General features: G+C 40.1%; 1 protein-coding gene across 2 annotated transcripts in view; it reads left to right on the top strand.

Annotated features, from left to right (window-relative positions):
* The first annotated feature begins 1,886 nt into the window (after nucleotides 1-1,886).
* MRPS31 (mitochondrial ribosomal protein S31) overlaps nucleotides 1,887-27,641 on the top strand; it is a 31,206-nt gene continuing 5,451 nt past the window's right edge. The window contains exons 1-6 of one of the 2 annotated variants that reach the window (XM_039236110.1): nucleotides 1,887-2,067; nucleotides 4,648-4,932; nucleotides 10,626-10,784; nucleotides 11,755-11,895; nucleotides 15,234-15,313; nucleotides 18,669-18,812. In XM_039236110.1, the coding sequence (XP_039092041.1) occupies nucleotides 1,943-2,067; nucleotides 4,648-4,932; nucleotides 10,626-10,784; nucleotides 11,755-11,895; nucleotides 15,234-15,313; nucleotides 18,669-18,812 (934 nt within the window). In that variant the 5' untranslated portion in view covers nucleotides 1,887-1,942. The remainder of the gene's footprint in view (nucleotides 2,068-4,647; nucleotides 4,933-10,625; nucleotides 10,785-11,754; nucleotides 11,896-15,233; nucleotides 15,314-18,668; nucleotides 18,813-27,641) is intronic. The other variant, XM_039236111.1, reaches the window with a different exon arrangement.

The following is a 27,641-nucleotide window of genomic DNA, read 5'->3' on the forward strand; positions in this document are numbered from 1 at the left end:
GACTGTTTCGGATTCTGTGTCTCCCTCTCTCTGCCCTTTCCCCACTCATACTGTCTCTCTCTCTCTCTCTCAAAAATAAATATTTTAAAAAATTTAATGTGATTTTAATGGACTATTACACTCAATGGGTTTTCATCTAGATATCAAGTGATATTAAATTAAGTATGTTCCCTTGGTGATATTCTGTCTCCATCTGGGTGGTGGTTCACATCGGCCAGTTAATTCTGAATACATTTTCCTCAACATGTTTATGACTCACACTTTTCGGTATTTCAGATTACAAAGAATTTGCCACCGATCTCGATTCTTTTTTGAAACTGTAGGGGAAAAGCTGATGTCAGCATTCAACTATCCACATGCAATTCTAAGCTAGAGGTTCCTGGGTGTCTGGGTGGCTGATTTGGTTAAACATCTGATTCTTGATCTCGGCTCAGGTCATGATTTCACATGTTCCTGGGTTCCAGCCCCCGAGTTGGGCTCAGCACCAACAGCACTGACAGTGCAGCCTGCTTGGAATTTTCTCTCTCTCTCTCTCTCTCTTTCTCTCTGCCCCTCACAAGTGTGTACAAGCTTGTTCTCTCTCGCTCTCTCTCAACATAAATAAATAGGGGCGCCTGGATGCTTTAGTCAGTTGGGCAGTGAACTCTTGATTTCAGCTTAGGTCATGATCCCATGGGTTTGTGAGTTTGAGCCCCTGGCTGGGCGTCTGCGTTGACAGCGCAGAACCTGCTTAAAATTCTCTCTCTGTCTGCCCCTCCCTCTCTCTCAAAAATAAAATAAAAATTTTTTTAATTAAAAAAAAAATAAGGGCACCTTGGTGGCTCAGTTGGGCAAGCCTCCAACTTCGGCTCAGTCATGCTCTCACAGCTTGTGAGCTAGAACCCTGCGTTGGGCTCTGTGCTGACAGGTAAGAGCCTGGAGCCTGCTTCACATTCTGTGTCACCCTCTCTCTCTCTGCCCCTCCCCCGCTTGCACTGTCTCTCTCTCTCAAATATAAATAAGCATTAAAAGTTCTTTAATTAAAAAAAATAAACTTAAAAAAATAAGCTAGAGGTTCCCACGTGACCTATTAGTTGGCATTCTCCCAGCGGGCTTATGCTCACGCACTGCCAGGTTTGACCACCCTACCTGATTCCCTGTTCCCTGCCTTTAGGAAGGGCAGGAAAAACCCAAGCCTTTCTCTTGTAGATTTTTATCTCTAAAACCATTTTTTTAAAATATTTTTATTTTTTTTTATTTCTAGGAGAGAGAGAGAGACAGCGTGAGCAGGGGAGGGTCAGAGAGAGAGGGAGTCATAGACTGAGCTGGCAGTCAGCACAGAGCCCGACACGGGGCTCGAACCCACGAACCGCGAGATCATGACCTAAGCGAAAGTCGGATGCTTAACCGACTAAGCCACCCAGGCGCCCCTCTCTAAAACCATTTTTGAAAAGGCAAAACATATATGTCTCACGTGTCTTGACTCTACATCAAGAACAAGGCCTGAAAATAAATACGAATTTATCGGCAGCGTGTCCTACGGTAATTTTTCGTTTTTAACCTTTGTGGCCACGGATCACGTAGAGCATGTGATGAACGCTGTGGATCCTCTCCCCACAAAACCGCCCAGTAAGGTCAGTTCTCCGCCTCACCTTACTGGCCCCCAAAGTAGCATTTGCACAGTAAACCCCTCCCTCCACACTCTCCCTCTCCCGGCTGGGTCCTGCCTCAACCAGGGCATCTCAGCAGAACTCAGGCATCGATTGTACCTCCTCGCCTAGAACCGCCGGCCGTAGCAGCCCCAGGCGGGCGAATCCGGAACCTAGGTACCGGCCCCTGTTGCCCACCGGAACCGGAAGGGAAGGAACGCGCCAGGCTGGGGAACGGAAGAGAGAGCGAGGGACGTGTTTAGCAGACGGACGCACTACTCCGTTGTGTTCGCCATAACGCCTGTTTCTCGGCGATGTTTCCAAGAGTCTCCGCGATCATGCCTCTTCGCCTCCTCTCCCGCGTCCCTTTATGCTCTGCAGGCTCCGAGGCGCGGGCGGCTGCGATTGTGAGACTCGGCGCCCCGCAAGGAACGGTCAGGTACGGCATTTCGGCGCTGTTGGCCCCGCAGGTCTTGAGGCAACTCCCGGCCTCCCTCCGGTGCACGCAGTGATTTTTCTCCGGCTTCCTGGGGTCGATGTGATTACCCGCGAGATCCTAGGAGCCGTTGCTTTAAGTCTGAGGAAAGGGAAATCCCGGAAAGGTATGACTTGCCCAAGGTCATAGTGTGAGCGAGAAACAGAGCTCCGGTTATGTGCATAGTCTGCTGTTCTGTGCTCTTTCTACTACATACCGCGCCTCGTACCTCTTGCCACTTCTCCCCTCATTCAGTCCAGGCTCCGGAAGTGAAGTTGTCCTATTTTTATTTATTTTACTTCCCAAGAGTCTAGTGGTCTCATTCCAGCCTCCATATATTCTCTGGCTCAGTACTGAAAATACTTACAGTGTACCAATGCCGGTGTTAAATCCCGAATAAAAACGATCGTGCCATCACGGAACCTATAGTTCCATCAGGCAGGCAATTCCAGTACCGCGGAGTAAAGCTGAGGTGGTGTAGGTAGCACACACTGCTTTATTAATACAAGTAATTGCTGGGTGAGCTAGTCGGACAGCTAACCGTTGTAGGAAAGAAAGATTCAGAGTATCCTTTCTGGAAAAGAAGTCCGGTAAAATGTGAAGGGGGACCAAGGGTTGAAGCTAGCCAGTCAAGAAAAGGTAGTTATGCATACTTTATGTTGGTATTTCTTCTCTGAGAACGCTCATCCTTATGAAAATTTAATTTTACTGCATATAGCCCTTGCAGATCGATTTGGGGCCAGTCTGGTTAAGTGCAGCTCTAAGCAGGTTGGTAGCAGTGGGGATGGGAAGTAACAGCTGGATGTAGAAGACAAATTGTACAAATGGTGATTGGTTAAATGACATATAGCTCAATGAGAAAGTTAATCAGATTAGAATAATACCCAGATATGGTTTTTATTTTTGTATTTTTTTAATCTTATTTTACTTATTTTGAGAGAGAGAGAGAGAACATGGGCAGAGAGAATCTCCACTGCAGTGTGGGCCCCAGTATGGGGCTCGAACTCATGAGATCATGACCTGAGCCAAAATCAAGAGTCTGCCACTTGATCAACTCAGCCACCCAGGTGCCCCTTTGATTTATTTTTTAAACAATTTTTTTCTTTTATTTATTTTTGAGAGAGAGAGAATACACATGCGAGAGGTATGGAATGGACGGTGCAGACAGAGAGAGGGAGAGACAGAATCCCAAGCAGGCTTCTGCTTGTGGAGCCCGATGCAGGGAGATCATGCCCCGAACCGAAATCCAGAGGTGGACCGCTTGACCAACTGAGCCACCCAGGAACCCCTGCCCAGACATGTTTTTTTTTTCTTTAAAGAAAGTAACCTTTCTTTATTAATAGAAATGGCTTTATTTTTATACCTTTTAAAGAAGGTATTGTTAAATCATGGTAAGGACTTAACAGTCAGTCAGTTTGGGGATTGAGAAATAATAAGTGAAATTTGTTAATTCTGTCAGTGTCTGTAACCTTTTTTTTTTTTTTTTAATGTTCCTGTCTTTTATTAACATGTGTACAATTACTTGCTTTTTGATTTCTTTAAGCAGTAGGTCAGATAGCATTTGTCACAGTCTGTCAAAGTGGTTCGCCATAAAAACTTCAGCACTACGTTCATCTGAAGGGCACTCCTGATGAAGGCAACTGATCTTGCCATTCTCATCCACTTTACAGTATTTCAGGACGACTACCTTAACCTTCTTTCTCTTCTGCTGCTTCTTGGGGGCGGGGTAAGACTTCTTCCTTTTCTTAACACCACCATCAAATCTCAACACGAGGTGACGCTTAGACTCCTTTTGAATGTTGTGTCAGGCCTGGTATGTCCATCTTCCCTTGCTTGCCTGTGGAGAATGGGTCTCCACTGATCAAGAGGAATTCCTTCCTTGTCCCGGGTCTTGGCCTTTACATTTTCTATTGTATTCAGGGGATCATCCTGGAGAGTGATGGTTTCCCCATAAGGGCTTTCACAGAAATGTGCGTCTTGGTGGCCGTTCTGCTGAGAGTGGATCAGAAAGTTGCGACCTTTTTATAATGTCATGGAACAAATAGAAAATGATCTTCATATAGAAAATGACTCACCGTGAGGTGAATGGAAGGAGACACCAGTTAGGTGCACCCCCAGCGGCCCCCAGGCCTCACTCAGCTACCCCAGGGACCAGGTAGTCTCAGCACATCTGTAACCCATTTGTGACTCACCAGCATGTCTTAGGCCATAGGGAGCTTTAAGCTACATGACCTTGGGTAAATCACTTCACTTCTCTGGTTTCCAGTTTCCTTATCTGCAGAATGGGGACAATACTTGCCTTATGGAGTTGATGCGGGTATGAGAAAATGTACGTAAAATATGTTGCACCAGAGTGGGCACATATTATATATTCAATAAATGTTAAAATTGCAATCGTTACGATGGCTGACAATAATAATAAAAAGCAAAAGGGAAGGGTTTGAATTGGAAAATTTTAAAACACACAGAAACAATGTTTCTCAGTCCTTACTTTATTAGTTTCCATTGTATTTTTCATTTTTTTTCCTTAACACATCTTTCTAGGACAAAACATAAAGTCCAGAGATACTTTGGCACGAACAACGTGATCTACAGCAAGAAAGATAAGCAGTCTGATCCGACGCAGGAGATTTCCAAGGACACAGAGACCCAAGAGAGTGTAAAGGAGAACAGGAAAAAAGACTTCCTAGGTATTATTAAGGGCATGAAGGTCGAATTAAGCACAGTCAATGTACAAACAACGAAGCCACCCAGCCGAAGACAACCTGAGGGTATGGAGGCTATGATTGACAGGCTTCACAAAGCTCCAGAAGCTACCCCCCAAAAGAGGTAAACTGAAGGGAATTTCAACTACATTAAAAGTAGTTTTTGAAACTCCTTTTTCTTTTAGAAAAGAATTTTAAATTAGAGAATCTGGGAGATGCTGCATGAAGATTATCAGTTTGTAAACTCGGAGACTTTAATACTTAGTTGAAAGATACTGTTACCCTTCTGTATTTAAATCTGAAGGGAACATGTGCGTACAGTCTAGAGAGAAAAGAGTAGAGATCTAATTGAGAATTCCACATATTCTCTTATATACTCATCTGTGTTATTAACTGCCATTTAACTGCCTCTTTAAACTGTTAACTACCAAATTGTTTATATCCTGATAAGGAAGTAGCTTCGGGTCTCTGAAGGGCTTGTTTATTTAAAATTTCCATTCAAAACTTCCATCTAGGATAGAATGTGAGCATGTTGATTACAACTATTTTATAGGACTTCCTTTGACCAGAAACCATCAGTGCTCTCCACTTATGTGATTTCCTTGAAATGTTGCAATTATTTGTGCTCCTCAAATAATTGATTTTAAGTACAGTCAGTAATATTTTAGCATTGTGTTGTGGTTTAAATGACAGTGTTTTGTTTTAATGATAGATAAGTAATGGTGTTTCTTAACGTCAATTCAAGTAAGAAGGTATGTGGCTTGAAGATCCCCATCTCTGAGTTCCCTTAGCAGAATCAATAGATAATGTAGATTACTATTTTCCAAAACAATGTAATACTATTATGAAACTTCTTGTCTCTATATTGTATCATATTGTTTCAAAACTACCTCTGGAAAGCATAATTGGGTGGTAGGAAAAAGGCTGGGTCCATCACTGAGTGCCCGTCATAGCTGCCTCCTTCTGTCTATTTTTTTTTTTTTTTTTAAAGTAATCTCTGTACCTAGCCTTGGGCTTGAAACCACGACCCTGAGGTCAAGAGTCAGACATTCTACTGGGCCAGCCAGGTGCCCCATCCTCTTCATTCTTTTTAGAAACAAAATAAGACAATAATATTACATAAAAGTATATAGAATTAGGGGTACCTGGGTGACTCAGTTGAGCATCCAACTCTTGATATCAGCTCAGGTCACGATCCCAGGGTCATGGGATTGTGCCCCACATTGGACTCCGTGCTAAGCATGGAGCCTACTAAGATTCTCTTGCCCTTCCTCTCTCTCTCCCTCCTTTCCTCCCTCCCTCTCTTCCTCTCTTCTCTCCTCTCTCCCTCTCCTTCCTCCCTTTCCTCCCTCTCCTCCTCTCTCCTCCCTCTCCTCCTCTCTCCTCCCTCCCCCACTCATGTGCACGCATACACACACGAATACTCCCAAATAAAAATTTAAAAAAATTTTTTAAATGTTTTCAAATGTTTGTTTATTTTTGAGAGAGAAGGAGAAAGAGACAGACAGAGCAAGGGTGGGGGAGGGGCAGAGAGAGAGGGATCTGAAGCAGGCTCCAGGCTCCAAGCTATCATCACAGAGCCCAACGCTTGAACTCAGGAACTGTGAGATCATAACCTGAGCCAAAGTCAGATGCTTAACCTGAGCCACCCAGGTGCCCATAAAATAACTTTTTAAAGTATATAGAATTAGATAATACAGACACACGTACATACATATATATACATACATATATACATAAGTATATATATGTAAACACTTACTAAGAGGGTTTTTTTTAGCTTCCAGACCTGTTTGTGACCCATTGTGCTTTTTATTATAATTATACAATTTAATTATCTATTATAGAAATGGTTAAAATGAGCTGAATGTTTTGAAAGACTCAGGAAAGGAATTTTTAAAAATTCCTTTCCAATTAGATATGAATGAGACAAGCAGAAAAATGTAAGAAAATTCCGCATTCATACTACTTTGTAAGCATTTTTAAGTTCTTCTCCATGTTTCCACTTTAAAGAAACCAAAATTGGAACTCTTGGAGGAGGTACCATGGGTCAGTGTATATATAAAAGATATATGTTGGAACTTCTCTTCAAGGAGGCTTTAGTCCTGCGTCAAAAGATTGGTGAATGAGAAACATTCATTTTGAGTTTTTCAAAATGAATCTTTTAGGGCACTTGGCTGGATCACTTGGTAGAGCATGTGACTCTTGATCTCAGGGTCATGAGTTTAAGCCCCATGCTGGATATAGAGTTTCCTTAATAAAAATTTTTTAACGTATCTTTTAATGATTTTGTTCCCCACTCTTTTTTTTTTTTTTTTAAGGGATCCCAGATGCACATAATTGGATAAATCATCATCTTTGATTCATGATGACTGTTGTTGTTCTATGCATGGCCTGTTTTTAGCATTTTAATTTGTATTATATATTGAGTCCCCATTGATATAGTTAGTATGGCTGCAAAACAATCGCCCCAAAATGTAGTGGCATGAAACAACCATGTTTTTATGCTCTTGGGGTCTGTGGGTCAGCATGTGGACAGAGCACAGTAGAGAAGGGTAGCCCTGTCCAGGCTGTCCTTACTCAGAAGACTTGCAAGTCCAGGGAGTGGAATCATCTGAAGGTTTGCTCATTCATAGCTCTGACAGTCGAAGTTGGCTGTTAGCAGAGACCTTACCCAGAAATACCTACATGCGGCCTCTCTGTGTGGCCTGGGCTTCCTCACTGCCTGCCAGCTGGGTTCCTAGGGCGAGTGTCCCAAGAGAAAGTGAGCCAGGAGGAATTTGTATTGTTTCTGTGAGGTAGCCTTGGAATCAGATTGGACGCTGCCACTCTCATTTCCTGTTTCATACTGATTTTTGAGGGGCACTTGCCTTTTTTTACCATAGCAATGCCAGAAAACCCATCTCCACAAAGATATGATGTCATCAGAAGGCATGCAGTTGTCTAGTGTCAAAGCCACGAACTACCTTGACTTAGTAGTTCTGTTACTGACAGATTGCTATATTTCCCTACAGTGTTCCAGGGTTCCTTAGGGCGTAGTTTGGGAACCAAGATCATATTCTACATTGAGCTCCCTGTGCAAGGCTGTAGGACCACACCCACAAGTTTCTTAGAATTCCTGTTTGTTTAAAACTCTGAGGCACCATTTTAAATCTTGGGGTGCCTGGCTGGCCCAGTAGGTGGAACATGAAACTCTTGATCTTGGGGTTGTAAGCCCAAGCCCCAAGCTGGGTGTAGAGGTTACTTAAAAATAAAATCTTTAAAAAAAATAATAATCTTTGTAAGATCTTAACAAAGGGTTTTACAGTCATGCCTATAGCTGTTTTCCTGACACTGCACTGAATTTGATCCCTGTTCAGAAACCATTTCTTTTTTTGAGAGAGAAAGAACACAGGACCTTGAGCATGAGTTGGGGAGGGGCAAAGGGAGAGAGAATTTTTTTTTAATGTTTATTTCTGAGAGAGAGAGAGAGAGAGAGAGCGAGCGAGCATGAGCGGGGGAGGGACAGAGAGAGAGAGAGGGAGACACAGAATCTGCAGCAGGCTCCAGGCTTTGAGCTGTCAGCACAGAGCCTGATGCAGGGCTCGAACCCACAATTGTGACATCACGACCTGAGCCGAAGTCGGATGCTTAACCAACTGAGCCATCCAGGTGTCCCAGAGGTAGAGAGAATCTTAAGCGGGCTCTACACCCAACACATAGCCCAACAGGGGACTCCATCTCATGACCTGAGCCGAAATCAAGTCAGACGCTCAGCCAACCAAGCCACCCTGGCACCCCTCTTCAGAAACCATTTCTAGATTTTAGCATCATTTGTTGTCTGGACGGGCTGAGGATGAGAACTGTTTTATTTTGGATATCAGCAAGTCTTGGCCTCTTTATATGGAAAAGTTCTTTCTTATCTCTTACATTTTACCATCTGCAGCTAAGAAGCCAAGAGGCACCTTCAACACTGGAAGTCCCCTTAGATTGGCTCATCCAATTCATTGAGTTTATTTCCTGTTTTCCACCTTAATACAAGCAGTGATGTTGCTAAACAAAAATCCCCTTTCCTGCAGCTTGCAGTAATGCTGAAGCACTCTCAAAAATAAACATTTTGTAAAATAAAAATCCAGCAAATTATTATTAAGGCTGATCCCTTACCCCCCCACACTTTGATTTTTCTTTTCCTTCTCCCTCTACTTTAATACATTGTTCTGAGTTAGTATCGTGCTTCACCAAGTATCCATTAACTTAAACTTTTTTTTTCTTGAATAGTTTACTGTCAAGTTGGTTTCCATATAAAACCTAGTGCTCATCCCAACAAGTGCCCTCCCCCATGCCCATCACTTCACTACCTTCTCCCCCACCCCCATCAGCCCTCAGTTTGTTCTCAGCATTCAAGAGTCCCTCATGGTTTGCCTCCCTCCCTCTCCCCAACTGCTTTTCTCCTTCTTTTCCCTCATGGTCCTCTGTTAACTTCCTCCTAATCCACCTATACGTGCAACATATGGTATCTGTCCTTCTCTGCCTGACTTAGTTCGCTAAGCATAACACCCTCTAGTTCCATCCATGTTGCTACACATGGCCAGGTTTCATTCTTTCTCATTGCCATGTAGTATTCCATTGTATATAAACCACATCTTCTTGATCCATGTGTCAGTTGATGGACACTTAGGCTCTTTCCCTGATTTGGTTATTGTTAAGAGTGCTGCTATGAACATTGGGGTACATGTTACCCTATGTATGCATCAGCACTCCTGTATCCCTTGGGTAAATTCCTAGCAGTGCTATTGCTGGGTCATAGAGGAGTTCTATTGTTAATTTTTTGAGGAACCTCCATACTGTTTTCCAGAGGGGTTGCACCAGTTTACATTCCCACCAACAGTGTAGGGGGGTCCCCGTTTCTCCACATCCTCGTCAGCATCTATAGTCTCCTGATATGTTCATTTTAGTCACTCCGACCGGCATGAGGTGGTATCTCAGTGCAGTTTTGATTTGTTATTTCCCTGATGATAAGGGATGCTGAGCCTCATTTCATGTGTCTGTTGGCCATCTGGATGTCCTCTTTAAAGAAGTGTCTGTTCATGTCTTATGCCCATTTCTTCACTGGATTATTTGTTTTTTGGGTGTGGAGTTCGGTGAGTTCCTTGTAGATTTTGGATACTAGTCCTTTATCTGATATGTCATTTGCAACTATCTTTTCCCATTCCGTCGGTTGCCTATTAGTTTTATGGATTGTTTCCTTTGCCGTGCAGAAGCTTTGTCTCTTGATGAGGTCCCAGTAGTTCATTTTTGCTCTTGATTCCCTTGCCTTTGGGGATGTGTCAAGTAACCAATTTCTGCGTTTGATGTCAAGGAGGTTTTTTCCTGCTTTCTCTTCTAGGGTTTTGATGGTTTCCTGTCTCACATTCAGGTCCTTTATCCATTTTGAGTTTATTTTGGTGTATGGTGTGAGAAAATGATATAGTTTCATTCTTCTGCATGTTGTCATTAACGTCAACTTTTAACATTTTAAAGTTTACATACAACTAATACCTAACATTTACAAATTCTTGATTTTGTCAGACATTGAATTTTTTTTAATATTTTATTTTCAAGAGAGAGCACGTGCACAAGCAGGGTAGGGACAGGGTCAGAGGGAGGCAAAGGATCAGAGACTGATTTGGGACTTGAACTCACAAACCATGGGATCATGACCTGAGCCAGAGTCCGAAGCTTTTTTTTTTTTGGTGACCAAAAAGTTTTCTTTGGAAAAAAAATCATTTTACTTTCCTCTAAACTAAGGGCATAATAAGTAATGCCTCTTTTTTTCTCATCTGTTTTTCATTTTCTTAGAACCAAGTCCCTGAGTCCTGAGTTGGTAGCAGCCGCAGCTGCTGTTGCAGACATTCTCCCGTTGGATAAGCAGATGACCAAGTCAGAGCTGCTCAGGCAGCTCCAGCAGCACGAGGAGGTCTCGAAGGCTCAGAAAGATGGAGAAAGAGCTAAAATTAGGTTAGTGGATCAAATAGTTTTGTCGGTAATGCAGGTTTCTCAAAATAGGCTGTGTTCATGCAAGTGGTGAGTAATATACAATTATATTCATACATTTATATTTTATATAAAATATTTCTCTTAAGTGGATTATTATTAATTTGGTTTTTTTAAAAATACATAGTAAGTAAGATGGCAGTTTATGAAAGATCAATGGAATGGTTAAAATTTTCTTTTGCAAAGTTACACAGTTTCTTGTTACTGAAAAAAGAGACTAAATTCAGTAATGTTATTAAAAACAAATACAGAATAAGACCGTTTCTCTGAGGAGATTAATTTTTTTCCATTAAATAATTTGTAGGTCTTATGCAGAATGCGATCATCTGCAGGCCGGTTTCCTTCCGTGTTTGCTCTTAGCCTTAGTTTACCTGACACCTTCCGTTCACCCTTTCACCTCATACTTGATGCCAGGTTTGAAGTTGATATATGACTTCAAATGTTTGATACTTTTTCATAAGTGACACTTTTTTTAATAAACACTTTTAATTTGTGTTTTAAATGCACATGTCTGAAAAGCACTTCAAAACTTATGTTTCAAAAGGAAACATAAATCTTAGTGATCTGTGGAGAGTGAATGTTAATAATGTATGACATACAATCTTTCATTTAAGGGGCACCTGGGTGGCTCAGTCACTTAAGCGCCTGACTTAGGTCAGGTCATAATCTCACAGTTGGTGGGTTTGAGCCCCACTTTGGGCCCTGCGCTGGCAGTGCAGAGCCTTCTTGGGATTCTCACTCTCTGCCCTCTCCCTCAAAATAAATAAATAAACTTAAAACAAAAATCTTTTACTTAAATGTAATATGTGCATATGCATATGTGTTAGTGCGTAGAAGTGAGATGTAAACAAAGCGATATGAATCTCCTGTAAGAAAGTTTATTACTATTCTGTAGCTAAAATTTCTAATACACTTGACCTTTTTCTTATTTCAGCGTCAGTAACATAATATCGGATATGAAAATTGCCAAATCTGCCACAGCTAAAGTTCGTACAAGACCATTGCATCAAATTCAGTTTGATGAAGGATCTAGTGAGTGCCTGGGCCCAAAGAGGACCGATGACCTTAAAAAAAGGTATCAGCCTTTGCAGTCTCTTTGGTTTTGTTTTGTTTGTTTCTCTGGAGGTTTCCTTTATTCTGTGCATGTCATTGCTGATAGGTGTTTGAGCATTATGGATGTGTTATATCTGTTTTCTCACTCTGCATGTACCACTTCCTACGGAGGGAAAGATGTTCTGGGTTAATGGGTCCCACCTACCGTTTACCCACGATGAATAGAAGTCTCCTGATTTAGGATAAGTGGAGCTGATTTAATTCTGAACAAATGAGTATTTTGTGAGACGCATTATTTTTCATTCTGACTCATATATAACAATGTATATTCATATGCTCTTTATATTTCTTTATATAATAGTCATTATTCATATCTTAGAGAAATAACCTATCATCAAAAAAAAGAAAGAAAGGAGGATCCATTATAACATCTGAAAGTGGTAGATTATTTGTGGCAATTTGAATTTGGTAATTTGCAGACTTTAAGATGCTAAGCCATGTTTTACATAATTATTATCATAATAGAAAGCTGTCTATATTCACTTAAAATTTCTGCTTTCTTCAGGCCCATAAAGTGATAGTTGGGGACAGGGACCCAGATATTTAGCATGCTGTGACAAAAACTAACTGATCTTTGTTAGGAGGGGGTACCTACAGTGGAGTGTTTTTGATGTGTTAATGTGTTCTATGGATTTTCTTTTAATTATAACTCCAGCAGCGTGAGTTAGCTCTTTTCAGAAGTTAAACTACTAATTTGTACTGGAAAATTGTAAAAGATGGTCACTGGTTAACAAAGGAAGTTCAAGAGGTTATAGTGACTTTGGGAGATTATTTGAATTACTAATTTAAAGTGACATACCTATTTAAGTACCTATGACATATTGGATAAAATAGAATGTGTACTTGAGTTTTACTTAAGATTCCTCAAGAATATTTAATTTCAGGAGTGGCTGGCTGGGTCAGTCAGTAGAGCATGTGACTCTTGATCTGGGGATTGTGAGTTTAAGCCCTGCGTTGGGTATAGACCTTACTTAAAGAATACCTAATTTCAGTCTTGTTTGAATGAATCTTTGTTGAAATGATTCCATGCAACTACATCCAAATGCTTTATCATAGCTTGATTCTTAATGATAGTAGCTGTCATTAAAACTAGAAGGTGGCGGGTGCCTGGCTGGCTCAGTTGGTAAAGTGTGTGACTCTTGATCTGAGAGTCATGAGTTTGAGCCTCACGTTGGATAGAGAGATTACTTAAAAGTAAAACCTTACAGGGATGCCTGGGTGGCTCAGTCAATTAAGTGTCTGGCTTCAGCTCAGGTCATGATCTCATGGTTTGTGGGTTCAAGCCTTGCGTCAGGCTCTGTGCTGACAGCTCAGAGCCTCGAGCCTGCTTCTGATTCTGCATCTCCATCTCTGCCCTCCCCCCACCTGTGCAACTCGTTCACTCTTGCTCTTTCTCAAAAATAAATAAACATTAAAAAAATTTAAAAAGTAAAGCAAAATCTTAAAAAAAATTGAAGGTGGCAAGGGAGTAGCTAAAAAAGTAGAGCAGGATTCATGTGCGTATAATGACTGTATTAAAAACTGACTGAGGGACTCTAGAGTCAGGGGAAGCAGTGGCAAGGTACCAAGTTGTTGTCCCTGCTCTGTCCTGGGACAGCCTGAGACAGTCCACCACTAGTATGCCCTGGGCTAATGCCTTCAGTAAGAGACAGAGAAGTGGGGTGTACAGAGCACTGGCTCTGGAGTCATTCTGGCATACCTCCGTCTCAGCGCTGCGCTAGAGTCATCCCTCGCTGGTCTCTTTCCTCGGCTTTCTTGAGAACTAGGAAAGGAATGTACAGACTACATACAGTAGACGCACAGCAAATGTCTGTTCCTTTCCTTTCCTCTTTAGTTCGTTCTAAAATCCCATGCTTCACCAGGTCATTCCCTCTTTACCGTGAGTCGCCTTAATCTGTTGTCCTGTTGACCTGATGCACAGTAGTGGACTGCTGGGTACTGAGAAGAACGCAGAGCCCTTAGGATAGTTCTGGAGCATAAATACCTTTGTTTAAAAATACTTGGAGACCACAGGGTGCCTGGGTGGCTCAGTCGATTGAGCGTCCAACTTCAGTTCAGGTCATGATCTCAAGGCTGTGGGTTCGAGCCCCGCGTCAGGCTCTGTGCTGACAGCTGAGAGCCTGGGGCCTGTTTCAGTTTCTGTGTCTCCCTCTCTCTCTGTCCCTCCCCAGCTCACACTCTGTTTCTCTCTCTCAAAAGTAAATGAAAACATTTAAAAAAATACTTGGGGACCTGCTAGAGGAAAACTGAGGTGATTTGAGATCACTTTATCTAATTTTAATATGGTATTTGCAGTTTTTTCAGTTAGTGTAATTTCATAAGATCACTTTATCTAATTTTAATATGGTATTTGCAGTTTTTTCAGTTAGTGTAATTTCATAGAGAAAAGTAATGTGATCCAGAAAAGAATTCAAAATTACTTTAAAATTAACTCTGCAGTTTTTACACTTAAAAAAATTTTTTTTAATGTTTATTTTTGGAGGAGAGAGACACAATGTGAGCGGGGGAGGGGTAGAGAGAGAGGGAGACACCAAATCCGAAGCAGGCTCCAGGCTCTCAGCTGTCAGCACAGAGCCTGATGCAGGGCTTGAACTCATGATCTCTGAGATCATGACCTGAGTGAAGTTGGTTGCCCAAGCGACTGAGCCACCCAGGTGCCCCTCAAACTAGTTTTAATCTGCCAGTAAGTTTATATAAGTATGAATGTGAATTAATGCATGAAGCAGTTGATTAAAATATACAAGGAAAAGTTATTAACTTTCTGACATTAATTTCAATAGTTAATTAAAAATGTTATATAAAGTTAATCATTATGTTAAAATTACAGAATGATTGCTTTATAAGTGGGAATGTTTTGATTTATCTATGCCATCTTTTATAATTACTGTTTGTAATTAAACATGCAGTGTTTTCTGCCCTTAAACTAAGACAAACGTTGACTTTAACAAACGTTTGTTTGTTAAATATGCATATTTTAATAGCTTTCTAATGTTGAGTTTTCTAAAACCTTACTATGAAATGGATCACGTAAAAATTTAAGCTAATCTTTTCAATTAGCTATTTTAGAAATTAAACTACTTAACCTGCTTTATTGTATCATGATGCAAAAATTCAAGTGCATTTGTTCCGCTTTCTCATTGTCAGTTGTAAAGAGGTGGAGATTTAGTCGAAAGGCTTGGGTGTGGGTCAGTGGAATTTTTTAAAATTTCTACAGTGTTTCATGTAAAATTTTCTTCTCATAAATAATTCTTTGTTGGTAGTTTATAAAAATATTAACTTAAATTGTTTTTTCTTTTTCAGTCTTAGGAAAAATATGCTCAAAGGAAAGAGACTTAATATTTTTGACCTTAAGGCTATTACTGAAGAGTCACCTGAAACAGGTTTGTTAAGAACAACACTATTAGGGGTGCCTGGGTGGCTCAGTCAGTTAAGGGTCCAAGTCTTGGTTTTGGCTCAGGTCATGATTTGCGGGATGAAGCCTCTCATCACGGAACCTGCTTGGGACTCTCTCTCCCCCTTTCTCTCTTCCGTGCACATGCACTCTCTCTCTCCCCCCCCCCCCCAAGATAAATATATAAACATTAAAAAAGAAGAAGAAGAAGAACACTGTTTCTCAAGTATAGAAACATTCCATCTTTCAAAAATGTCCTTTCAAAATGTGCTTAATGTTTTGATTACATATGTCAGGTATTGTAATATGCCACTCTGTCATTGGCCTGGGTCCTGCTTATGAATGTAGTTGTTGACATTGTTAGTCCTGGTCAGATTCCTCCCTTGACGTGTTGCATGCAAGGAGACAGCAGGAGGAAAGTCCTCCCAACTTCACGAATCCAGAGCGATCAGTTGGCCACTGATTTGGATGAGAATGATCCCCCACCATTTGCAGCTGTGCTATTACAAAGTAGAACCTGATTTCGGCCCTAGAGCAGCTTGCTGTCCAGAAGAGGAGATAGCATTTATAGCAGTAACGTAGTGAAGTGATTTGGTGATTGTTCCAGAGCTGGGAAGAAGAACATTCAGGAAACATACTCAGTAGTCTTGTGTTTTTTTCCTTAATACATAGCCAGTCCTTGTTCTCTAGTCTTTCCCTTTCTTTGGGTAAGAAGTCAGATCCTTCAAATTCATCATTTGGAGTCTAATTAAAAGAGAAATGAGATGTCCTCTTGCTTGACATTAAATATGGTTTAGTGACAAAATAGATGAGGAAATTCAGTACAAATGGTCTTCAGCTTACAAGTGACTCTCATTTCCAAAAACCTCTAAGTTAGCTTTAGAAATAATTTTAGTTAGAAATAATTTTATCATTGATTTTTAAGTTGTGAGGCCAGCCTCCAATGGCTCATTTAATCTATCACTTAACTTCTATAAACCTCTGATTTTTCCCAATATTCAATAAACGTTTAGATGTTAGGGCTTAGCTGTCACTGACATTTGTGTACGCAGCAGCACCTAGGCAGGTGACTCACAGATCACAGGAATTCGTTATGTTAAATTGTAACTTTTTTTTTTGAACAAATTGAGCTCTACAATATCTACCCATAGAGGAAAAGTTGAATGACTTGAAATCACTTTATCTAACTTTACTTTGTATTTACATTAATTCAATCAGTGTTTCTTCATTTAAACTAAAGGTGAAGCTAAGAGAACAACCCTCCTTCTCTTGTGAAAACTGCACTGTTTGAGCTCGCACGTGCTCAAGATAAAGAAACATTTTTTTAAAAAAGGGAATTTACTCTGAGGGCAGCTGCTGTTGTCCACCTAATGAACAGCCAGAAGAGGCACTTGGATTCTTGAAGAAGCCAATTTGCTTTTTTCAGTCAGAAATCCTATTCCTAAAACTGAAATTAGCTGGCAAGGAAGTACTGAACTTTTATAAAACAGTATAAAATGATTATACTTTAATAAGGAAAGTAATATGCAAATTTATGAAAATTTACTCTAATGAAGGCACTGTTTTAATTAGTTATACTTGAATGAGTCTAAAGAATGTCTTTTATTCTCAATTAAATACAGTAGCAACAACATGCAGACTTAAATTTAGAGTTTATTTACTGCTGTTTCCCTATCACCTAAAATAATGCCTGACATATAATTGGCATTCAGTAATTATTTATTGACGGAATAAATGAGTTCTTCTATCCCAGGATTCCCACATTTGCTCCCTCCATGTTCCTACCACTGCTGCAAAGGATATAGTCATAGACCCTACTGCTTATCCTGGAGTGATTTAGAGCCGGGAGGCCATATAGCTTAATGGAGGGAGTTTTCGGTATTTGATAGATGTGGATTATTCAAATTCAAGTTCTGCCATACTAACCTCTTGAGTTTTCTTTTCTCTGTCTATAAAATACGGCTAGCACATGACTCTCAAGGATTAAATGAACTAATGTAAGTAAATTATCAGGCACAGTGCCGGGAGCACAGTGGGAATTCAGTATATAGATGTGGCTATTAGCAGTAACAGTGATGTTGGTGTTGGGGCGCCTGGGGAGCCCAGTCGGTTCAGCGTCTGACTTCAGCTCAGGTCATGATCTCATTGCTTGTGAGTTCAAGCCCAGCGTTGAGCTCTGTGCTGACAGCTCAGAGCCTGGAGCCTGCTTCAGATTCTGTGTCTCCCTCTGTCTGCCCCTCCCCTGCTTGTGTGCTCTCTCTCTCTCTTTCTCTCTCAAATATAAAATAAAGTATAAAAAGTTTTTTTAATTTAAAAAATGATGGTGTTGATGATCATGATCATGGAAAAGATATAGGCTGACCAGTGTCCATTGAATAAATCTATAAAAGGTGACTATGATAATTAAGTTATTTTGCTGTTATGGTTACTCTGGAAATGTGGCTAATTAAGCCTCACTGCTGTGACCTTTTCTCTGTATGAGATGTTCTAGCCAACATAATTAAAATCTGTCTAGCAGTCAGTCAGTGTGTAGTCAGGCATGGTTGTATATGAACTTTCACATACAAGTCTGTGTGGACATATGTTTTCTCTTGGGTAAATATCTAGGAGTCACATGATTGTATATAAAGTTTATTTTTTGACTTTTTAAGAAACTGCCAGACTTTTTCAGAGGTTGTGCCATTTTACATTCCCACCAACAGTGACTGGTGGGAATACAGTTCATTCTCCAAAGATGTCTTACTTTTCCAAAGCAAATAAAAATGATTAAAATGTGATATGATGGTGGTTATAAACTAACATGATATTAACTTTAAACTCAGAGGGTTCGTTGTGAGGATTAAATGAACTAAGAAAAAGCATTTGCACAGCGTGCAGTAAGTGCTCCATGTCTGTTAGTAGTAGTATTATTATGTTAATTTATTTTCTGTGGTCTTTATTTGTTGTACATTAGTGACGTATTTCGATAGACTGAAAGGTAAACAGGCTCGACTTAAAATATCAAAGTCATGTCTTATAAAAATATTCACATTCATGAATACATCCTTAAACAAAATATATATTTTTTCCTTTCCAGTAGAGGGGGCAGTAAGACTGTAGGGGTTGCTTGCCTAGCAGTGTAGTAAAACAAAAGCTAAGACTTGCAGTTATTATTGCTGCAGGCTTTTTATGTCATTTTTGTACAGTTTTAGCTCTGAGAGAATGACCTTTCATTGTATACTGTTTATGTATATGCCTCAGGGCCTGAAATGGTTTACCAATTTGGAGTTGATTATAACATTTTTGTAAAAATAAAGCTATATATGCATTGACTTGTGATTATTTGAAATGTTTTTATTAAACAGAGACCACACCTTCACTTTGGGATGTGGAGTTTGCTAAGCAGTTAGCCCAGGTAAACGAACAGCCCCTGCAGAATGGTTTTGAGGAGATGATCCAGTGGACAAAAGAGGGGAAACTGTGGGAGTTTCCAATTAACAATGAAGCAGGTAAGTCTTAATTTCAGAGTTTTATAAAATTCAGTGATGGGGATTAAACCTGACAGATGTTCAGTCATAGAGTCTAGTTATTTACATGAATTTCAGAACTTTGTATAAATTTCTTTGTGGTGTCTGAAAAAAAAAATCTCACAGTGTTTTTATTTTTTTTTAAACATTTTTATTTATTTCTAGGAGAGAGAGAGAGAGAGACAGCGTGAGCAGGGGAGGGTCAGAGAGAGGGAGTCACAGACTCTGAAACAGGCTCCAGGCTCTGAGCTGGCAGTCAGCACAGAGACCGACGCGGGGCTCGAACCCACGAACTGCGAGATCATGACCTAAGCGAAAGCCGGACACTTAACCGACTAAGCCACCCAGGCGCCCCCTCACAGTGTTTTTAAAAGGAATGTTAGAGATGCGCCTGGCTGGCTCAGGTAATGGAGCATGCAGCTCTTGATCTCGGGGTTCGGGGTTGTGAGTTCAAGACCTGCGTTGGGTGTAGACTTTACTTAAAAATAAAATCTTTAGGGGTACCTGGGTGGCTCAGTCAGTTGAGTGTCAGACTTCAGCTCAGGTCATGATCTCGCGGTTCATGAGTTGGAGCCCCGCATCGGGCTCTGTGCTGACAGCTTGGAGTCTGGAGCCTCCTTCGGATTCTGTGTCTCCCTCTTTTTCTGCCCCTCCCCGCCCCCTACTTTCTCTTTCTAAAAAAATAAATAAAAATTTTAAAAATACATAAAAATAAAATCTTTAGAAAATAAAAGGAGTGTTAGAACTTCCCTTAATTCTAGATGTTTGACAAGGAAAATGAAGTAAAATTATATGGCAGAAATGCATCATGAGTTGCTTTGGGACATGAAAGTGGTGACTGCAAATGATGACAGTTCTCTAGTTGCTCAGCCAGGATTTCCTGGAAAATCTTATATATTAAATCCTGGGAATGACGTTCTATTTCAATTTTAGAGAACATTACAACTCTTAAAGCCTTATGCGGGTTATTTTTACTCATAAAACCATGCCATTAATGAGGTACAAGCTTCTCGTACTTGAAAACCACTCAAAGCAAAAATGTTGGAAGGCTTTGAAATGTTCTAGAACTCTGGTTGCAACCACATAGATGCTTTGAGCTACCAGATGCTGTTACCTACTTTCCTGGAGATTATTCTGGAGATGATTCCTCTTTCTCACTCAAAAGGAAAACAGTGTTGCACTGTGCTACGTAAGTTCTGTGGAATTTTTCTGTCATCATCAGTTAAACATTTTAGATATGTTTCCAACTAGAAGAGATTCGTTTACTTTTCTGGTGCAGTTAGGTAGGAGTGGCAAACACCTCAGTAAGTCTTAGGAAAGTGTAGCCTATATTTTAACCTTTGTAGTATTATGCTGTCAACTCAGCGTCTTATTTTTTGATGACATTTCATTTGTTTGGATTCATAAGTGGAACAGAAACTTAAATATCAGAAATACTTTGTCTTCTGTCTTGATGAAGTGCTACTTTGTACAGGAAAAGTTTTTAGAGACTTACAGTTCCTTAGCAAATTCTTAATATTTTATGTTTTCGTGTGGTATTTGCAGTAATAAAGGATGCTATGTTTCATCTGTTACATAACATGTGTATTTCCCAAAGTAGTATGCTTTCCACACTCATAGGTGTCAGGGAAAGGTGAAAAAAAAGCCCAAGGACTTTTCAGTTGTACAGAGTACAGATCTGAGCTCTCTCATTGCTTAGCCATTTGCCTTTAAGGAACCTGTTTAACCTCCTGAGCCTTAGTTTCCTCATCTGTAAAATTAAAGATACTTTACTGGAAGAGTGTAAGAAATAGGACAAAGTTAACTGGTTTGCTCAGCACAGTTCTTGGCATATAATACATGTGAAGAAGGGTTCGTTCATTTTCCCTCCTGTATGAACATAGGATTTTAGGAGGTGAAAAAAACTGGGGTGGCTGGGTGGCTCAGTTGGTTAAGAAACCAACTTCATTCAGCTCAGGTCATGATCTCACAGTTTGTGACTTCAAGCCCCACGTCGGGCTCTGTACTGACACCTCAGAGCCTGGAGGCTGCTTCAGATTCTGTGCCTCCCTCTCTTTCTGCCCCTCCCCCATTGGTGCTCTGTCTCTCTCAAAAATAAATAAACATTAAAAAAATTTAGAGGGGCGTCTGGGTGGCTCAATCGGTTGAGCGTCCGACTTCAGTTCAGGTCATGCTCTCATGGTTCATGGGTTCGAGCCCCGCATTGGGCTCTGTGCTGACAGCTCAGAGCCTAGATCCTGCTTCAGATTCTGTGTCTCCCTCTCTCTCTCTGCCCCTGCTTGTGCTCTGTCTCTCTCTCAAGAATAAATTAACATTAAAAAACTAAAAATAAATAAATTAAAATTTTTTGAGGGGGTACTTGGGTGGCTCAGTCAGTTGAGTATCTGACTTCAGCTCAGGTCATGATCTCGTGGTTTGTGGGTTCAAACCCTACGTCAGGCTTTGTGCTGACAGCTCGGAGCCTGGACCCTGCTTCAGAATCTGTGTCTCCCTCTTTCTGCCCCTGCCCTGCTCGCACTCTTTTATCTCTCTCTCAGAAATAAATAAACATTTAAAAAATTGTAGGGAAAAAACCAAAATACAGTATATAATATTAAGGGAAGATTTCATTATTTGATGAAACTTGGGTGTTCCAAGTCCTCATGGTTAAAAACGTGGTTTTAAAACCCAATATTGAAGTAGAATAACATGTGACTTTATTTAGGAGAGATCGTGGTTAGGAGTTCAAGTTTCGAGTAAGTTGTATGCATTATCTCTCTAAGCCTCACTTCCCTGGTCTGTGAAATGATGGAAATAATAATAGGACTTATTTTATGGGATTCTTCTGAGAAATAAGTGAGCTTGTACAAGTAAAGCATCATCAACTGTCACCATTCGCGGTTCCTACAACAACAGTATTGTGAGAGGATTTTACTACACTCTAAGGATTTTAAATCTCAAACTGTTAGTGAGGATATGTATTTTTTAGCAATCACCAAATAGGGTAACAGGAAATTATAGGTTGGTGTACATTATCACCAAAAAACATTTTAAATTCAAGACATCCACATGGCCAACTGACACCTGAGAAAATGCTCAACATTACTCACCATCAGGGAAATACAAATCAAAACCACACTGAGATACTACCTCACACCCGTCAGAACAGCTAACGTTAACAACTCAGGGAGCAATAGATGTTGGTGAGGATGTGGAGAAAGAGGATCTCTTTTGCACTGCTGGTGGGAATGCAGACTGTGCAGGCACTCTGGAAAACAGTATGGAGGTCCTTAAAAAATTAAAAATAGAACTACCCTACGACCCAGCAATTGCACTATTTGGTATTTATCCAAGGGATACAGGTGTGCTGTTTCTAAGGGGCACATGCACCCCAGTGTTTATAGCAGCACTATCAACAATAGCCAAAGTATGGAAAGAGCCCAAACGTCCATCGGTGGGATGAATGGATAAAGATGTTGGTGTGTATATACATGTGTATATACACATACATATGTATACAATGGAGTATTACTGGGCAATCAAAAAATGAATTCTTATCATTTGCAACTACATGGATGGAACTAGAGGGTATTAGGCTAAGCCATATTAGTCAGAGAAAGATAAATATCATATGACTTCAATCATATGAAGACTTCAGATAGAAAACAGATGAACATAAGGGAAAGGAAGCAAAAATAATATAAAACCAGGGAGGGGGACAAAACATAAGAGACTCTTAAATATGGAGAACAAACAGAGGGTTGCTGGAGGGAGTGTGGGAGGGGGGATGGGCTAAATGGGTCAGGGGTGNTTCAGATAGAAAACAGATGAACATAAGGGAAGGGAAGCAAAAATAGTATAAAACCAGGGAGGGGGACAAAACATAAGAGACTCTTAAATATGGAGAACAAACAGAGGGTTGCTGGAGGGGGTGTGGGAGGGGGGATGGGCTAAATGGGTCAGGGGTGTTAAGGAATCTACTCTTGAAATCACTGTTGCACTATATGCTATATTGCATATATTGCACTATATGCTAGCTAACTTGGATGTAAATTTTAAGAAATAAATAAAAAAATAACAATAAAAAAATAAAACACTTAAGTTCATCAAAATCTTGGATGTCCAAAGGAACTTATCTTAAATTTGACCTGATTTTTAAGAGAGTTTGATTTTTACAAAAGGAAAAATAACATGTCTTTTGGTCAGGTTGGAGAGATAAATGTGACAAGTTTCCATACACACTGTACATATTATTGATGCTTCATGGTGGGAAAGGGAGGTATCTCATTTCCAGCTCTTTAAGGCAATTGTTATCTGAATGAAAAACAGGAAAGGAACTGTGGAAACTTTCTCACTTTGATCACTCCCCTCAGTATACACTTAGGAACTTCAGAATCCTTTAAGAGACTGGCATTAAAATTTGGAGCCTCAGCAGTTCCATAAGATTCTGCTATATTTCTTATTTTAAAATTTTAAGATTAATAAAATGTCATGCTCTCTCTGCTAATACTTGGCTTCATGAAGATTTACTTAGATGCTTTTGGGGAAAGGGGTTTTATTTCTAGGGGCAGGCCATGCCAGTTTTCTGAACCTAATATTGAAAATGACGAAATGATATGTCCTGGGTTTACAGCTTCACTTCCCAGTGTTTTGTTTTTCATTTATATAAAAAACTACAGTTTGTTGTTTTGCCATGTAAAACATATAAATTATTTTCCAATTTGAAGTAGCTTTTTTTCTTTCTCTTTTTTTTTTTTTTTTTTTTTTTAAGAACTCGTTTGTCCCTTCTGTTTTGCTTTGCCAGCAGAGAGATTTACAAGAGCAGTTAGGTGGCATTATTCCCACTTAGATTTTATAGTCATTATTTTATATTGGATTGATAATAAAAACATTTTTATTTTAGCTTTGGCTTTAAATTTAATCGTATTTTTACCATATTTTTAACCGTATTTTTACCCAGTTAACAGAGTCTTGCCCTGGAATATTCTTTAGCCATACATATGCTACCAAATCGTGTTCTGAAGTGTATCAGTTTTTGTTGCTTAACATGCCACTCCATAACTTATTAAAACAACAACTAAGTTAGAACTGCTCATGAATTTATGGGTTTTCTGAATGGTTTTGGCAGCTTAGCTGAGGGTAGATCCTTCTAGAGTGGCTGGCTGGTCTCATATGTCTGGTTGTTGGTGCTGGCTATTGTCAGGGGAGATGGAGGTACCTGGGTTGTATATCACTCACCATTTCACAGCCCAGCTTGGGCTTCACATGGCTGTGGTTGGGTTCCTAACAGCAAGGAAGAGCAAGGATTGATGTGTAAGTGCTTCTCAAGCTTTTGCTTGCACTGTGTTTAGTAATATCCCATTGACAAAGCAGGTCATTTGGCCAACCCTGAATTCAAGGTTTGAGAGACAGGCTCCGCCTATTTACGGGACGAATGGCAAAGTCACACTGTAAAGGGGCATGTATAGAAGCATAGGAATGATGTGTGGCCATTTGTCCATCTACCACCTTGACTTCTTTTTTATTTACTTTTGTTTTAATAAAAATAATGTATAGATCTTTAAATGTCCAAATAAATTTTTTAAAACATCTCTTTCAGTAAATATAAACTAACTCCAGGCAATTAGAAAGCATTTTTCAACCCTTCTATCTTGAGTTAATTGTAGATTCACAGCCACTGAAGAAATAATAAATATCCTGGATAGCCTCTACCTGTTTTCTCCCAATAGTTACTTCTTGCAGAACCATTGTCTAATATTACAGCCAGGCACTTGGCATTGATAGTTCTTCAGCCATGTTCAGATGTCTCCAGTTGACAAGTACTCTTGTGTATGTACGCATTTAGTTCTATGCAATTTTGTCATATATGTAGACTCACGTGACCACCACCACAGTCAGGCTCCTCAAGGAGCCCTTGTATAAGCCTTTTATGACACCACCTGTTTGCCACCCACTGCCTCCCCTTCTTTGTCTTGGATCCCTGACAATCATTAAAATGCTTCTACATTTCTATTATTCTCTCACTTCAGGAAATACATACAGGATATCTGAGTGGCTCAGTTAATTAAGCATCTGACTCTTAATTTCGGCCCAGGTCATGGCCTCCTGGTTCCTGAGATTGAGCCTAATGTCCTTAGCTTGGAGCCTACTTGTGATTCTCCCTCTCCCCCTCTGTGCCCCTCCCTGGTGTGCTTGTGGGAGTACTCTCTTTCTCTCTCTTCTTCTCTCAAAATAAATAGACTTAAAAAAAGTATATACAGATAGAACCATATAATGTGTAACCTTTGGGGACTGGCTCTTTTTCTACTCCACCTGATTAATTCTCTGGGGATGTATCCAAGCTGTTACATTTATCAATATGTTTGTGGGTTTATTTGTTTGTTTAAGCATTCACCTGATTAAAAAAAAAAAAAACCTGGGTTGTTACCAGTTTGGAGCTATTATGAATAAAGGTACTATAAATACCTGTGTACAGAATTTTGTATGAATATAAATTTCCATTTCCTTAGGGTAAATACCTAGGTGTGAAATTGTTGGGTCATATGGTAGTTGCATATTTACTTTTTTTTTTTGTTTTATTTATTTTTGAGAGAGAGAGACAGCATGAGCAGGTAAGGGTCAGAGAGAGGGAGACACAGAATCTGAAGACAGGCTCCAGGCTCTGAGCTAGCTGTCAGGACAGAGCCCAACGCAGGGCTCAAACCCACAAATCGTGAGATCATGACCTGAGCTGAAGTCAGATGCTTAACTGACTGAGCCACCAGGCACCCCGCATATTTTCTTTTTAAAGAAACTTCTAAACTGATATCTAGCGTAGCTGTGCCATTTTATATTCCCTCCAGCAATTGATATTGTCTGTTTGTCTTTTAGATTTGTTTACCTTTGATAGATATGTATTGATAGCTCATTATGGTTTTAATCTGCATTTCCTTAATCGCTACAGCAGTTGACTGTGTGTGTGTGTGTGTGTGTGTGTGTGTGTGTGTGTGTGTTGGCCATCTGTATATTTTCTTTAATGAAATGTCTGTTTCTGGTTTTTGCCCACTTTCTAATTGGAGTGTCTGGTTTTCTTACTCTTGAGTTGTAAGAATTGTGTATGTATATATGTATAATTTATTTGTATTTATAAAATTTATTTATATATAGATATATATATATACATCTATATATATATTCCAGATACTAGCCCTCTATTGAATATTTGGTTTGCAGATTTTTTTTCCCAGTCCATAGTTTGTCTTTTCATCCTCTTAATGGGGTCTTTGACAGAGCAAAAGTTTTTAATTTTGATGGGGTCTGGTTTTTCCTTTTATGGATGGTGCTTTTGCTATCAAGTTCTTTGCCAGCCTTTGAACCAGATTTTCCCCTATGTTTTCTCTTTTCTTTTTTTAAGATTTTATTTTTAGGGCACCTGAGTGGCTCATCAGTTAAGCATCCGAACTTAGTTGGTTCAGCTCAGGTCATGATGTCATGGTTCGGGAGTTTGAGCTCTGCTCAGGCTCTCTGCTGTCAGCCCAGAGCTGCTTTGGATCCTCTGTCTACTTCTCTCTCTGCCCCTCCCTTGCTGATTCTCTCTCCCCCAACCCCTCTACTCTCTCAAAATAAATAAACTTAGAGGTGCCTGGGTGGCTCAGTTGGTTAAGTGTCCAAATTTGGCTCAGGTCATGATCTCACAGTTACTGAGTTCAAGCCCCGTGTTGGAAGCTTAGAGCCTGGAGCCTGCTTCTGATTCTATTATCTCCCTCTCTGACCCTCCTGCACTCACGCTCTGTCTATCAAAAATAAACATTAAAAAAAAGATTCTATTTTTAAGTAATCTCTACACACAACATAGGGCTCAAATGCACAACCCTTAGATCACGAGTCTCCTGCTCTACCCACTGAGCCAGAGAGGCGCCTATCCCCTATTTTTTTTTTCTATATGATTTATAATTTTACATTTAAATTCATGATCCATTTGGGGTTCGTTTGTATGAAGTGTGAGGTTTAGGTTGAGGTTCTTTCTGTGTGTTTGTCAATAGATATCCATTTGCTCTGCCACCACTTGTTGAAAAGGCTACCCTTTCTTCATTGAATTGTCTTTGCACCTTTGTTTAAAGAGCTGGCCATGACTGTGTGGGTCTCTTACTACAGGGCTGCCATAGCAAAATACCATAGATGGGTAGCTAAACAAGATTTGTTTCTTTGTAGTTCTGGAGGCTGGAAATCCAAGATCAAGGTGCCAGCAAGTTTTGTTTCTCCTGAGGCCTCTCGGTTTGCAGATATTTGCCTCCTTGTTGTATCTTCACATGATTGTTTTTCTCTGTGTGCTCTCTGGGTTTCTCCCCTTCTTCCTATAAGGACGCCAGGCCTATCGGACCAGAACGCCATTGTTACAACTTCATTTAACCTTACTCGTCTCTGGAAAGATCCTGTCTCTAAATATAGTCATTGGGGATCAGGACCTCAACCTATGGATTTTGGGAGGACATATTTCGATCCATAGCAGGGTCTATTTCTGGCCCTCACTGCCGTTCCATCAATCTGTGTGTCTGTCCCTCGGCCAGTATTATGCTTTTGATTTTTATAGCTATTTCAGTAAGTGTTAGCATTATTGTTCCTGTTTTATTCTTCTCTGTCAAGATTGTGCCTTTCCATATAAATTTTAAGAGTAAACTTGTCGGTAGTAAAACCTTACTGAGGTTTTGACAGGAAGTGCTTTAAACATATAGATAAATTTGGAGAGAATTAATATCTTAATAGATTGAGTCTTCCAGTTTAATTAGAAATGTGATTGATTTTTTGTGTGTTGATTTTGTATCCTGTAACCTTACTGGACTCACTAATTAGTTC

The sequence above is a fragment of the Hyaena hyaena genome, unplaced genomic scaffold, assembly GCF_003009895.1.
Source record: "Hyaena hyaena isolate Hyena2069 unplaced genomic scaffold, ASM300989v1 scaffold_106, whole genome shotgun sequence".
Taxonomy (NCBI): Eukaryota; Metazoa; Chordata; class Mammalia; order Carnivora; family Hyaenidae; genus Hyaena; species Hyaena hyaena.